Source organism: Rhinopithecus roxellana, chromosome 11 (genome assembly GCF_007565055.1).
Source record: "Rhinopithecus roxellana isolate Shanxi Qingling chromosome 11, ASM756505v1, whole genome shotgun sequence".
Taxonomy (NCBI): domain Eukaryota; kingdom Metazoa; phylum Chordata; class Mammalia; order Primates; family Cercopithecidae; genus Rhinopithecus; species Rhinopithecus roxellana.
The window spans coordinates 53940921-53957106 of record NC_044559.1 but is presented as its reverse complement, the minus strand read 5'-3'; the positions used below and the strand labels follow the sequence as shown (position 1 = coordinate 53957106).

The following is a 16186-nucleotide window of genomic DNA, read 5'->3' as shown; positions in this document are numbered from 1 at the left end:
TAAACGCCTTTACGCAAATCAACTAGAAAATCTAGAAGAAATGGATAATTTCCTGGACACTTACACTCTCCCAAGACTAAACCAGGAAGAAGTTGAATCCCTGAATAGACCAACAGCAGGCTATGAAATTGAGGCAACAATTAATAGCCTACCCACCAAAAAAAGTCCAGGACCAGATGGATTCACAGCTGAATTCTACCAGAGGTACAAGGAGGAGCTGGTACCATTCCTTCTGAAACTATTCCAAACAATAGAAAAAGAGGGAATCCTCCCTAACTCATTTTATGAGGCCAACATCATCCTGATACCAAAGCCTGGCAGAGACACAACAAAAAAAGAGAATTTTAGACCAATATCCCTGATGAACATCGATGCAAAAATTCTCAATAAAATACTGGCAAACCGGATTCAGCAGCACATCAAAAAGCTTATCCACCATGATCAAGTGGGCTTCATCCCTGGGATGCAAGGCTGGTTCAACATTCGCAAATCAGTAAACGTCATCCAGCATATAAACAGAACCAAAGACAAGAACCACATGATTATCTCAATAGATGCAGAAAAGGCTTTTGACAAAATTCAACAGCCCTTCGTGCTAAAAACGCTCAATAAATTCGGTATTGATGGAACGTACCTCAAAATAATAAGAGCTATTTATGACAAACCCACAGCTAATATCATTCTGAATGGGCAAAAACTGGAAAAATTCCCTTTGAAAACTGGCACAAGACAGGGATGCCCTCTCTCACCACTCCTATTCAACATAGTCTTGGAAGTTCTGGCTAGGGCAATCAGGCAAGAGAAAGAAATAAAGGGTATCCAGTTAGGAAAAGAAGAAGTCAAATTGTCCCTGTTTGCAGATGACATGATTGTATATTTAGAAAACCCCATTGTCTCAGCCCAAAATCTCCTTAAGCTGATAAGCAACTTCAGCAAAGTCTCAGGATACAAAATTAATGTGCAAAAATCACAAGAATTCTTATACACCAGTAACAGACAAGCAGAGAGCCAAATCAGGAATGAACTTCCATTCACAATTGCTTCAAAGAGAATAAAATACCTAGGAATCCAGCTTACAAGGGATGTAAAGGACCTTTTCAAGGAGAACTACAAACCACTGCTCAGTGAAATCAAAGAGGACACAAACAAATGGAAGAACATACCATGCTCATGGATAGGAAGAATCAATATCGTGAAAATGGCCATACTGCCCAAGGTTATTTATAGATTCAATGCCATCCCCATCAAGCTACCAATGAGTTTCTTCACAGAATTGGAAAAAACTGCTTTCAAGTTCATATGGAACCAAAAAAGAGCCCGCATTGCCAAGACAATCCTAAGTCAAAAGGACAAAGCTGGAGGCGTCACGCTACCTGACTTCAAACTATACTACAAGGCTACAGTAACCAAAACAGCATGGTACTGGTACCAAAACAGAGATATAGACCAATGGAACAGAACAGAGTCCTCAGAAATAATACCACACATCTACAACCATCTGATCTTTGACAAACCTGAGAGAAACAAGAAATGGGGAAAGGATTCCCTATTTAATAAATGGTGCTGGGAAAATTGGCTAGCCATAAGTAGAAAGCTGAAACTGGATCCTTTCCTTACCCCTTATACGAAGGTTAATTCAAGATGGATTAGAGACTTAAATGTTAGACCTAATACCATAAAAACCCTAGAAGAAAATCTAGGTAGTACCATTCAGGACATAGGCATGGGCAAGGACTTCATGTCTAAAACACCAAAAGCAACGGCAGCAAAAGCCAAAATTGACAAATGGGATCTAATTAAACTAAAGAGCTTTTGCACAGCAAAAGAAACTACCATCAGAGTGAACAGGCAACCTACAGAATGGAAGAAAATTTTTGCAACCTACTCATCTGACAAAGGGCTAATATCCAGAATCTACAAAGAACTCAAACAAATATACAAGAAAAAAACAAACAACCCCATCAAAAAGTGGGGAAAGGATATGAACAGACATTTCTCAAAAGAAGACATTCATACAGCCAACAGACACATGAAAAAATGCTCATCATCACTCGCCATCAGAGAAATGCAAATCAAAACCACAATGAGATACCATCTCACACCAGTTAGAATGGCAATCATTAAGAAGTCAGGAAACAACAGGTGTTGGAGAGGATGTGGAGAAATAGGAACACTTTTACACTGTTGGTGGGATTGTAAACTGGTTCAACCATTATGGAAAACAGTATGGCAATTCCTCAAGGATCTAGAACTAGATGTACCATATGACCCAGCCATCTCACTACTGGGTATATACCCAAAGGATTATAAATTAGTCTACTACAAAGACACATGCACACGTATGTTTATTGCGGCACTATTCACAATAGCAAAGACTTGGAATCAACCCAAATGTCCATCTGTGACAGACTGGATTAAGAAAATGTGGCACATATACACCATGGAATACTATGCAGCCATAAAAAAGGATGAGTTTGCGTCCTTTGTAGGGACATGGATGCAGCTGGAAACCATCATTCTTAGCAAACTATCACAAGAAGAGAAAACCAAACACCGCATGTTCTCACTCATAGGTGGGAACTGAACAATGAGATCACTTGGACTCGGGAAGGGGAACATCACACACTGGGGCCTATCATGGGGAGGGGGGAGGAGGGAGGGATTGCATTGGGGAGTTATACATGATATAAATGATGAATTGATGGGTGCTGACGAGTTGATGGGTGCAGCACACCAACATGGCATAAGTATACATATGTAACAAACCTGCACGTTATGCACATGTACCCTAGAACTTAAAGTATAATAAAAAAAAAAATGTTATGTTTTATCTCACCAGGTACATCCCACAGTAGATAGTGCTATTGGTGTAAAATTTAAAGTTATATTATCATCATAAACTTTCTAGGATAATTTTAGTTTGCATAAGAGATGCCATTATATAGTAAAGTCACTGGTTAAGGAATTACAAAGTGTCGGTTTGTGCATCAGTTTTGTCATCATCTTGATGTGGTCTTGTTCAAATCATGAAACATCTCTGAACTTCAATATAATAGGCTTATATGATTGCTAATAGCCCTTCAAATTCTGTTTTGTGATGCTTACTGCAATAAGACATTATATTGCAACTCTTCTACTATAATAATAAATACTCACTACACATGCATACACACACATAAAATGTTTACCTTATAAAATATATTGAAATCTGCTTTATTTCTATAGAGACTAATAAGGATCTCTTAGCAGATGCTATTGGACTATTGGATGAGGTATAATAAAGGGGTCAATTAAAACACAATTTAAATGTCACCCAGGTAAAAAAAAATTCAAGACTAATATTTATGGTTTATTCATATTCCTGGAGTTAAATTAAGTATGAACCTTTAATGACAATAGTACCAATATGTTAGTATTATATAGGTGAAATTCTAAATGAATATCCTCCTATAATTAAACACACACATATACTCAGAGATATGGTAATGTTTATCTTACAAAATATATTGATATCTGTTTTATTTCTACAGAGACTGATAAGGAACACTTGGCAGATGCTATTGGAAGAGGTATAATAAAGGGATCAATCAATGCACAACTAAAAGGTCACCAGGGTAAGAAAAAGAATTTCTTACATCTAATATTTACGGCTGATTTATATTCCCTGAGTTAAATTAAGTATAGACCTTTAATAACAAAATATCTGTATTATAGTGTTACATAAGTAAAATTATTCATGAATATCTTCCTATAATTAAACACACAAACACACACAAGTATGGTAATGATAACCTTACAAAATATACTGAAATCTGTTTTATTTCTATAGAGACTGATAAGAACTTCTTTGCATATGCTATTGGAAGAGGTGTAAGGAAGGAGTCAATCAAGACACAATTAAAAAGTCACCCAGGTAAGAAAAAGCAATTTCAAGACTAATATTTATGGTTTATTTATATTCCTGGAGTTAAATTAAGTGTGGACATTTAATGGCAATAGTACCTATATGTTATTACACAGGTAAAATTCTTCACGAATATCCTCCCATAATTAAACACACACACACAACACACAGAGGTATGGTCATGTTTACCTTATAAAATATATTGAAATCTGTTTTATTTCAATAGAGACTGATAGGGAATTCTTGGCAGATGCTGTTGGAAGAGGTATAATAATAGGGCCAATCATTACACAACTGAAGAGTCACCAAGGTAAGAGAAAGAATTTTTCAAGTCTAATATTTAGGCTTATTTATATTCCCTGAGTTAAATTAAGTATAGACCTTTAATGACAACAGTACCTATATCATAGTACTTTCCATAGCAAAAGATGCTATTGGAAGAGATATAATAAAGGGACCAATCAATGCACAATTAAAGAGTCACCAGCGTAAGAAAAAGAATTTTTGAGTCTAATATTTGTGACCTATTTATGTTCCCTGAGTTAAATTAAGTGCAGACCTTTAATGACAACAGTGTCTACATGTTATTATTACATAGGTACCTATATCATAGTGTTACATTGGTAAAATCCTTCATGAATATCCTTCTATAATTAAACACACATGTATACACATGTATAGTAATGTTTACCTTATAAAGTATTTTGAAATCTGTTTAATTCTATAGAGACTGATAAAGAACTCTTAAAAGATGCTATTGGAAGAGATATAATAAAGGAACCAATCAATGCACAATTAAAGAGTCACCAGGGTAAGAAAAAGAATTTTTGAGTCTAATATTTGTGACCTATTTATGTTCCCTGAGTTAAATTAAGTATAGACATTTCATGACAATAGTGCCTACATGTTAGTGTTACATAGGTAAAATTCATCATGAATATCCTTTAATTAAGCTCTAGCATTTACTATCAGTGAAACATTAGCATATTATTGATTTTAAAACTCATCCATTTGAAAAGTAATGCATAAAAATTCAGTGTTACAGTTACCTTAGAGTAGTCTCAGTGTAGGCATTTCCAAAGCTATTCTACTTACTTTTTGTTTCTGAGAAGTGATGTTTAATTAGCAAAAGCAGAAAGGTAAAAGCAGAAAGGCTAGCTGAAGACTGTGATGACAAGAGGAGTACAACACATAACTATTTCACTGGTTATCCATTCCCTCTATTTGATAAAAATGTCAGGCAAATTTATAAAATCTCACCTACAATACAGTACTTTATTTGTGTTACGTAATTCAGAGATTACACTACTGACTTTCATCTTGGTGTAAGGTTGTTACGCAGTTATACAATTTTCTTTGATCTCTGGTGTGATACAAAAAGAGGCAGACAGCTAACAGAGAAACAATGTAAACAGACACATTCAAAGCCGGCCCTCTAAAACCAATGTTATCCAAGGTACTGGATGCATGTGCAAGGTTCTGCCCCTTGGAGAGCAGCAGTAGCACTTCACAGTATAGGCAAGAGACTTTAGTACAATAGCCCAGTCACATCGCTATGCAAATAATAAGGAGAGAACAACGACAAGCCCCAGATAGAGGAGGAGGAAATCAGTATCTGGAGATGCTACAGTATATTATGGAAACTGTCAAATCTTTAGCAAAAATTATTAATATGCAAAGAAACAGTGAAGTGTGACCTACACCAAGGAAAAGGGCATGCCACAATAACTGTGAGAGTCCCAGGTGTTGGACCTAGTCAACGAAACCTCAAAGCACTTATTACAAGTGTGTTCTTAGTGTTAAAGGAAATTATTCTTAAGGAAGAAAAGGAAGGTAATAGAGATTGATATCAAATAAGATGGAAATTTCAAAAGATAACACGGCAAAGCCCTGTCTCTACAAAAAATAGAAAAATTAGCCAGGTGTGGTGGTGCACACCTGTCATCCCAGCTACTTGGAGAGGCTGAGGCAGGAGGACCACTTGAGCCCAGGAGGTTGAAGCTGCAGTGAGCCATGTTCACACCTCTGCACCCCAGCCCGAGTGACAGAACGAGATCCTGTTTCTAAATTTAAAAAAAAGGAAAAGAAAAAGAAATTTCAAAAGAAAAAAGAACTAAAATACATATGTAATATAAATGGTTACCTTACAAAGTGTTTTGAAATTTATTTTATGTCTATAGAGACTGATGTAGAACCCTTGACAAATGCTATTGGTTCAAGTAAAACAATTGGTGAGATAAAGACACAACTAAGGACTCACTATGGTAAGAATAATAATTTTAAGTCTAATATTTACAGTTTAGTTATCTTCTCTGGGGTTTTAGAGTGAACTTTTTTTTTTTTTTTTTTTTTGAGACAGTCTTGCTCAGTCGCCCAGTCTGGAGTACAATGGCGCCATCTTGGCTCACTGCAAGCTCCGCCTCCCGGGTTCCCGCCATTCTCCTGCCTCAGCCTCCCAAGTAGCTGGGACTACAGGCGACCGCCGCCACGCCCGGCTAATTTTTTGCATTTTTAGTAGAGACGGGGTTTCACCGTGTTAGCCAGGATGGTCTCAATCTCCTGACCTCATGATCCTCCCGCCTCGGCCTCCCAAAGTGCTGGGATTACAGGCGTGAGCCACCGCGCCCGGCTGCTAGAGTGAATCTTTAATGACAACAGTACCTATATTTCATGGACAAATGTCTTCATGAATTTTCTCTTATAATTAAACTCTCATCAATGGGAAATTAGCTAGAAAGTTTTAAAACCTCTAGACAATGATTTTTTAAAAATATGAGGTTTATAATTCTCTATTTAAATAAATGTTTTCTACAATAATCCATGTTACTTTTATAACAATAGGATTAATGAAAAATAAATCTAATAAACATTGGTTGAATTGGGGCAGGGAGGGATCCAGTAGCTTATGCATAGACCTCTGAACTCCAAAACTATCTTTCTAAACGTATCCTTTCAAATGTAGACTACGGATCAATTATAGAAATGAACATTTGGTCAAACTAAAATGAAGTTGGGATAAAGGTTGAAATTAAGGAAGATACTATCACATAATGCAGAACAAAGACGAGAAAGAGAAAATGATGAGAGACTACACAGAAATTTAAGTAATAGACAAGTGGCTATTTAATAAAATGTGGGAAGAAAAATTACCAGTGCAGAAATAGAGACAAATACATGGAGTTGGGGATTAGTGTGTGAATAGTCAGGAGTACTCATACACTTTTTCTTTTAAAATTTTATTTTAGATGTGAACTTATTTAAAAACAAAGATATGTCCGTACAACGTCAAGAAGGTATCTTCACTAGGAGCATTACACCAAGTAAATTCCCAACAAAAGTGATCAATTTATCACCCTTTGAAAATAAAGGTAAAGAATTATGTATGAAGATATGAATTCAGTATCTAATTACCTAGAATAGTTTTAAAGTATGCTTTTTCATTTACTCTTTATGCATCTTACTTTTTTTCAGAAAGTTCTTAGAAAAATTCTTACAAGCGTAAAAATAAAATTGTTTTAATTCATCCTTTTTATTGGCAGCATGATATTTCATAGTAAGAACACTTTATTCAATCATTCTATTAAAGAGCAATGACATTTTAGGGTTGAGATTTCTTATTAAAGTACACATGGATTTTTAACATTAAATGATATTTCCAGATTGCTTTCCTAAAGGGCTAATAAATTAACATTTTATTTGGCAATCTTTAGGGAAAATTCTTTTCTCTGCATAACCATCTGCAATATGGATTGCTGGGTTTTTTTCTCATTTATACCCATCTGAAAGTTACTAAATTATATCTCACTCTTATTTTAATTTTTATTTCCATATTTGTTAGTGTTTTACTACTCCATATCTACCCTAAAACTTTAAAAAGCATAAAACAGTAACCACTTAGGTAACTGATGATTGTCTTGGCTGGACTAGCATGCATTTTTGGTCAAATTATCAATTCACCCACATGTATAGCAGTTGACTGGCTGTTGTTTGAGACAATGATGTATAGAGTGGGCCCATTCAGTACATAGAAACTTTACTGGATGTTCAAAAAGAAAGCAAGAGGGCTAGGTGCGGTGGTTCACGCCTGTAATCCCAGCACTTTGGGAAGCTGAGGCGGACAGATCATGAGGTCAAGAGATAGAGACCATCCTGGCCAACATGGTGAAACCCTGTCTGTACTAAAAATACAAAAATTAGCTGGGCATGGTGGCACGTGCCTGTAGTCCCAGCTACTTGGGAGGCTGAGGCAGGAGAATCGCTTGAATCCAGGAGGTGGAGGTTGCAGTGAGCCGAGATCACGCCACTGCACTCCAGGCTGGCGACAGAGCAAGACTCCATCTCAAAAAAAAAAAAAAAAAAAAAAAAAAGCAAGAATGTAAAAAGTAGATGACTAAGTATAAAGTTGTTAACTTGGTAAATGAAAGTATTAAAAGAATTCTAAGGTTACATGGAGGAAGCAATTACAGAAAGGAATTGCCATATCCAGAACTGAAGGAGGTCTCTGCATAAGGTATAGATTGGATGGTGCTAGTGTCCCTGATTCTGTGGTGGGACCTTGGATCCATACTTCTGAAGGAGGTGCCCTGGCCATCTACTGCTAGTTTCTAAGCAGGGAGGAATAATAAAACTGGTTCTGCAAATATTGGAAAAAAATGCAAACACTTTGTTGCCATGGGAGGAGTTGCTACTTCTGGGATAAGGAAACAATACTGAGATGGTCTTCACAGAAACTGAAAAGAGACAGGAAGCTCTCAAAGCCCACCAGGAACAAAATGAGAAGAACAAGTCTGTCCTTTTTCCTCCAAATTTGCAGTTTGCCTCTATCTAGCCTATCTTGTACGGCCTGCCTTGGAGCTACTTTGCAAAGCAAAAATGTGGTCTGCAGAATCCCAGATCCCATATCATAAAGCAGAGTTTAGAAGGGTGGTTTGGCGACTGAACTTAATGACTGGCCCAGGAGGTGAGTTGGCTGCATGTTTCTCATCATCCAGCCAACTAGCTAGGAGTCTTCAAGTTCTAAGAGCAGCATGCAGGCAAGCCTCAATGTATAAGCAGTTTTGAAGTCTCTGCTCACATTCGTTTACTTTTGTCATATTCACCGAAGTCATATAACTAAGACCAGAGTTAGTATGGAAGAACTTCAATACAAGTAGGCAAGAACACAGAGACCATCACTGAAATCAATCCACCACCGTGTTCCTGCTGATTGAGAATATTCACGGCCCTCCCACATGCAAAATAGAATCAGCTCTTCCCAGTACCCCACAAAATCTTATCCAATTTTGGCGTCAGTCCCAAAGACCACGATATTGTGATACATATAATCATTTTCAAAGGCAGCTTCTATGATATGGCTTCTTCTGATACAGAGTTTTCTTGAAATGTCACTTGTCTCTCACAACACACGCACACACACACACACACACACACAATTTAACAGTGGTGAGACAGGGACAGACCACAGAAGACATTCCCATTAACAAAAAGCGGGGAGAAACGAAGGCAAATATGGCAGTCAGTAATCCATACAATAAGGTCACCTATTTCACCATTCAATAGCATTATAATTTTCTCAGTAAAAACATACATGAAAAAATAAATGAACCAGGATGTTGGAGGATACCAGAATGGAATGCAGACTGGGGCAAATGGAATCGATCATTTCTAGTCTCTTGTTTTCTTTATTTCTGCTTTGATCTTCATTTTTTTTCTTCTGGTAGATTTATGCTTAGTTCTGCTTTTATTACTTCTGTAAAGTGTAATTTTAGGTTGTTTATTTGATTCTTCTTTTATGATGTAGGCATTTAATGCTATAAACTTTCCTCTTAGGATTACATTTTCTGCATCCCATAAGTTTTTGTATGTTATGTTTTTATTTTCTTTTGTCTGTAGATATATTTAAATTTCCCTTTTTAATTTCCTCGTTGACACAATAGTTCTTCAGGAGCATATTGTTTAATGTTTCAAAGATCTATTAAGTTTCTTTTTATCCTCCTGTTACTGATATGTAGTTAATATTTGATGTAATTTTGATCTTACATTGTTAAGACCTCTTTTGTGGCCTAACATATGATCTATTCTGGAGAATGTTCTTTGTGCACTTGAGAAGAATGTGTATCCCGTTACTGTTGGATAGAACATTGTGTAACTGTCTGATAAACATGCTTTATCTTATGTGTAGTTCAAGTCCAGTGGTTATTTATTTTCTATCTGGATGACCTGTCTCTCATTCAATAGTTGGGGATATTGAAATTCCCTACTATTATTTTGTTGCAGTCTATGTGTCCTTTCAGGTTTTTTTAAACGTTTGCTTTATATATTTAGATGCTTTGATGTTGTGTGCATATATACTGTGTAAGTATTAAAAATAATTACAAATGTCATCTATTGTATGGCTAACATATTTTCTAAATTTTTCTAGAGGAAACTTATGAGTACTCTTCACCCTATATGATTGCACCTTCAAAAGCAGTTTATAGAACATATAGGGCTAGTTCAAGCTTTTCTAAAGACATCCATCTTCCTTTACTGAATCAACTCCCTTCAGGTAACTTTTAATATTTTTAGTGTACAGTGTGATTTTTAAAATAAAGCTATAACTAAATGTAAATAACCAAGTTGTAATAGCTTTAGTCATATAACAGTTTAGGAAAACATAAATGAAAGTAAGTTGTGAGTTAAATTTATCTAACATTTGTTCATTCTTAGCGATGAGTAGTGTCCCTGGCATTTCTCTTCCCCTTCTCCATTGTGACTAAATTGGAGCTCCATTTTGGTTCTCCACCTTTTTGTCTTGTTCACTACTATAAATTTTGTGGATGACTGAGATAAACTCATTTTATAATCTCTTTCTTATATTTATATGTCCCTCTTTTATTCAACCCCAGGGAGAGCATACAATAGAAATACAACATAAGGATAGGTGAGAAGAAAAATAAATCATATGTTTAGTTTTTCCCTTCCCTTCATTATCATCTTCCTAGGCTTCTAACTCCATTAATATCTAAGAACTAAGATTTGATTATTATCTGTCGCTCCAGAGGCATCATTATATAATTATCACCCTGGTACATTTTCTACAGTTAACTGAGTTTGAATTTTATTTTATTTTATTTTATTTAGAAACAGAGTCTTGCTCTGTCGCCCAGGCTGGAGTGCAGTGGCATGATCTCGGCTCACTGCAACCTCCGCCTCCTGGGTTCAAGTAATTCTCCTGCCTCAGCCTCCTGAGAGTCTGAACTTTTTAAAAAATGTAAATGATTTTTCTTTGATTTATTCTGTGCTCTAAAATAAATATCCATGGCACCTTCTATTCATAAAGGTTCTAAGTAAAAAATCAACAGGAAATGCAGAAAGTTGACTATTACTTTTGTTTTTTTTTTTTACTACATGCAATATAAAAGGAACAACAATAAAAAGATATTTGGGCTTGCTTCTGGGGAAGCAAATGAATGTAAGCAAAGAAAGTGAAATCCATTTTCTTTCCCAGTGAGCTAGAAGAAAAAATGGTCAGAAATTATATATGACAATTATATATATTAAAATAATAAGCAAAATCCTGGGCTTCAGTGGATACAAAATAAAGTTGAAAGGACTCAAAAGGGAAGTTTTATTGGTTGGAATGCCTAGCTTTTTATAGCTTCTCAAGCTGGGTCAGTCATTGTTCATTATATTTTAGATAAATATAATTGATTTGGGGTTCACCTGTTACTTCATATCACCTACAATACTTCTTTTCATTAATGTAGCTACTGGTTTTTCCTATAATTTGGGGTTTTTTCTAAGCCCAAGTCTTTTATTTGATGAATATACTAATTATAAGCAGTAATAATAATGCTTAAAGAAAACAAAGAGGAGAATAAAATTAATAAATGGTCTAAATAATGTATTATATATACTTTTACTTTATGATTAGAGAGCAATAATAATGTCTTCTGTTATGGATTGAATGAAAATTATAATAGCATAAACTTTTTAAAAGATTTTCATGAAAGCATTTGGCCTTTGAATCTAAAATTAATGGCAGATATACATTTTTCAAGCAAACACTTGCCTTAAGGAATGGAAGAATTGAATGTTTCATTTCTGTGCAAAAAGTATACTGAGGAAAGTCAACATATTAAAATTTTACTCACTAATTTTGAGAAAGTACCATTCAAATGTTTCACATTCTGCTTTTAAAGTCAGCATCTTTCCTCCAAATAAGCAGATGTTGAAACTAGTTTTAATTATATAGTTTTGTTTTTAGCAGTGTTCAAAATATGTATCTTTACAATTGCATTTCTAGTATCTCCTTCTTAATTATAGCACTAGATTTCTCATTGTGGGAATGTAAACTTCTTTTTAAATAAAATGATATAATGTTTTATATAGAGAGAAAAACTTTATCTAAAAATTTGCATTTTTGCATTTATTTACATTTTTTGCTGTCCTGCAAAAAGGCTCATTCTCTGACATTTTTATCTATGACGTTTAGTCTTTATTTGTTTTCATATTTTTTACTTTTATTTTAGATTCAGTGGGGTACATGTGCAGGTTTGTTACATGGATATACTACATGACATTGAGGTTTGGGATATGACTGGTTCCATCACCCAGACAGTGAGCACAATGCCCAATAGGCGGTTTTTCAGCCCGTGACCCCCTCTCTCTCCCGACTAGGGATCTCCAGTGTTTATTGTTGCCGTATTTATGTCCATGCTTTCCCAAGGTTTAGCTCCTTCTTGTAAGTGAGAGCATGTGGTATTTGGTTTTCTGATCCTATGTTAATTTGCTTTAGTCTTTCTTTTTCTTGATTTGTACTCTTATAATGCACTCTTAAAAATATCAAATACTAGGCAAGAAAAAAAATCAGAGAGAAAATATTTGTGTCAGGTAAGCTGCTTTATCTAAATTACTGAAAAAAAAGTTGTAAGGAAACTGTGTTTTAGAAGACTAAGATTTATCTTAACATTTTAAAAGTTGAAATTACTTAATTCTCCACATAATTTAATAACACTGTTCCATTTTTTTAGGGCATTCGAAAGTTGTTACCTTAAACCAAAAAACTATTGAATTTGCTCTGCCTCCTGTGACCAACACAATTGGAAAACCCACCTATAAAGGTAAAAGAATCACTACAATACAGACATATGAAATAAAACTTTATGCTATATTCTCATTGTCTTTCTTTACCAACTTCAAACCTCTAGGCTTCCTTCTCCAAACAACCAATCTTATGAGTAAGGTATCATTTCCCAAACCTTTCTTCAAACATGTAAAAATATATATGTAAACAGTGGTTTGTGGTTCTGAATAACAACAGGCTTATATACTTATATTCTCCTCACTTTTGACCCAGGTAAATTGATAGAAATTTCTTTCATCTGTCACATTTTTAAGCTGCTGCATGATATTCTACAGTGTGAATGTGTCCTAATTTATTCAATGATTCCTCTACTGAATAACATTTTATTATCGTTTTTTGCCACTACAAGCAATGGTACAATAAATACCATTGTTCATATATATTTATATCACAGTGATTGCATTTCTATATAAAAGAACATGTAAGTGAGGTTGGTGCATTAAAGGTATATATCATTTGAATTTTAATAGATATTAGGAAAATTTTCAAATTACTATAGCTAATAGTTCTGCTAGTAAATGCATGAAATGCCTATTTCCAAGCACCTAAGCCAGAACTAGACTTTTCATGCATTGGAAATATTAAGAACATTAAATAATATTGTTAAGATGTCAGTACCACTCAAAGTGATCTAAGGATTCAGTGCAATCTCTATCGAAATCCCAAATGCTTTTTTTTTACAGAAAAAAAGTAAGGTTTTTTTTTTTTTTTTTTTTTTAATTCATACAGAATCTTAAGGCAGCAGTCCCCAACCTTTTTGGCAGCAGGGACCGGTTTCATGGAAGGCAATGTTTCCACAGAATGGTGGTGGGGGAATTATATTAGGATGATTCAGGTGCATTACATTTATTGTGTACTTTATTTCTATTATTATTACACTGTAATATATAATGAAATAATTATACAATTCACCATAATGTAGAATCAGTGGTAGTCCTAAGCTTGTTTTTCTGCAACTAGGTGGTCCCATCTGGGGGTGATGGGAGACAGTGATAGATTATCAGGTATTAGATTCTCATAAGAAGCACACAATCTAGATCCCTTGCATGTGCAGTTCACAATAGGGTTTGCACTCCTATGAGAATCTAATGCTGCCACTGATCTGACAGGAGGCAGAGCTCAAGTGGTAATGCCAGCAATGAGGAACAGCTGTAAATACAGATGAAGCTTCCCCTTGCTCACCCACTGCTCACCTCCTGCTGTGTGGCCCAGTTCCTAACAGGCCACGGACCAGGGGTTGGAGACCCTGTCCCTATAAGGGACCTGATAGTCAGAATAACCTTGATAAAGAACAAAATTGAAAGACTTACACTTCATAATTTCAAAACTTACTGCAAAGCTACAGTAACCAAAATGGTATGGTATTGGCCTAAAGACAAACACATATTTTGATGCAATAGGATAGACAGCTAAAAAATAAACCCTCACATATATGGTCAAATGATTTTTTACAAGAGTGCTAAGACTAATCAGTATGGAAAAAATAGTCTTTACAACATACAATGCTGAGAAAACTAGATATCCACATGCAAAATAATGATGTTGCACCCTTATCTTACACATACAAAAATTAACTCAAAGTGGACCAAAAACCTAAAACTAAGAGCTACACTTTAAAACTCTTAGATGAAAACATAGAGAAAACCTTGTATTGGATTTGGCAAAGACTTCTTAGATGATACAAAACACGCTGTCCAAAAAATAGACATGTTAGAATTTATCAAAATTAAAAACTTTCCGTCATCAATGGAAAATATCAAGAGTAAAAAGGCAAACCACAGAATGGGAGAAAATATATTTAAATCACATATCTGATAAGGTATTAATAATCTAGAATATATAGAGACTTCCTACAACTCAACCACGACAACAGAGCTCAATTTTAAAATGGGCATAGGCCAGCCTCCTACAGAAACACTAATCTGATCTGATCACCCTACCCTCTGGACTGAACACCCACAGCACCCTGCCTCCCTGGATGGGGATAGTCCTCTAGAGCCTGAGTTGCTGAGCTTCCCCACCTCCCTAGGAGTGAAGCCAACATTGCACTGCTGCACACACCCCAGGGCCAAAGCCACAGATGTGCCCCCATCATTCTTGGACCCTTGCTGTCACTGCACCTGACCTCACAGAGCCTGAGTCACTGCTGTGTCGCATTACTCCAGGGCTTAGAGTTCTTGGTGCATGAATTGCCACTGTGTCCTATTGGTTCTGTAACCTGAATTGCAACTGTATCCTGCTCATTGGGGCCTGAACCTCTGGAAAACCTCTTCCTTCCCAGAGCCATGCCATTGCTGCACCCTAACACCCAGGATGAGTCAGCAACATGCCTGATCCTGGGCCTAAGATACTGGGAAGTGCCTCAGAGTCACAGTACTTGGCCTTGTGGGAGAGCTGCATCATCCATACCTGAAAGAATAAACCTGGACCTACACCACAGGTGCCATGGCAGTTCAACAAGATACTGAGCCTCAGACCCCAGCTCCACAGCCACTCTGAGCACCTGTTCCCTGTAATAAACACAGCACTGCTTGGCTGCCTCTGGCCTGTGTCAGGCTCAACACCAAGAGAGGTGCCTTCAGGTAAATCTCCCACTATGGGGAAACTAGAACAGAAGGATCTTTAAAGTCCTTTACAGTGAGAAATGGACTCCACTACTGTGCCTACCCAGAACCAAAGCCACTGCACGTTGCCCAGCTAAAACCTGCAGACAATATCTGCAGGTAACAGTCTCCCCAAGGAAGCCACTATAAAAACAAAAATTAGCAAATGGAACTTAATTAAACTAAAGACCTTCAGCACTTTCCATCCAACAGCAGCAGAACATACATTTTTTTTCTAGTGCACATGGAACATTCTTAAGGATAGACAATATATTAGGCCATAAAACAAGTCTCAACAAATTCAAGAAGATCAAGAATATACCTAAGACTATTTCTGAAAACAAGTTGGTATGAAATTAGAAATTAAAAACAAAAGGAACCTTAAAATTTTACAAATATGTAGAAATTAAAAAACATGCTCCTGAACAACCAACCAGTAGGTCAAAAAAGACATCAAAAGCAATACTTAAAAATATGTTGAGACAAATGACAATAGAATCACAATGTATCAAAATCTATGGGAAGCAGCAAAAGTAATTCTAAGAGGGAAAC

The 16186-nt window shown here is 35.9% G+C and overlaps 1 protein-coding gene across 1 annotated transcript in view; it reads left to right on the top strand.

Moving 5' to 3' along the window:
• Positions 1-16186, top strand: part of CCDC7 (coiled-coil domain containing 7) — a 502976-nt gene that overhangs the window by 469807 nt on the left and 16983 nt on the right. Inside the window, exons 35-42 of the mRNA XM_030940622.1 lie at positions 3531-3614; positions 3830-3913; positions 4131-4214; positions 4632-4715; positions 6085-6168; positions 7150-7272; positions 10326-10451; positions 12919-13008. Coding sequence (XP_030796482.1) covers positions 3531-3614; positions 3830-3913; positions 4131-4214; positions 4632-4715; positions 6085-6168; positions 7150-7272; positions 10326-10451; positions 12919-13008 — 759 coding nt within the window. The remainder of the gene's footprint in view (positions 1-3530; positions 3615-3829; positions 3914-4130; positions 4215-4631; positions 4716-6084; positions 6169-7149; positions 7273-10325; positions 10452-12918; positions 13009-16186) is intronic.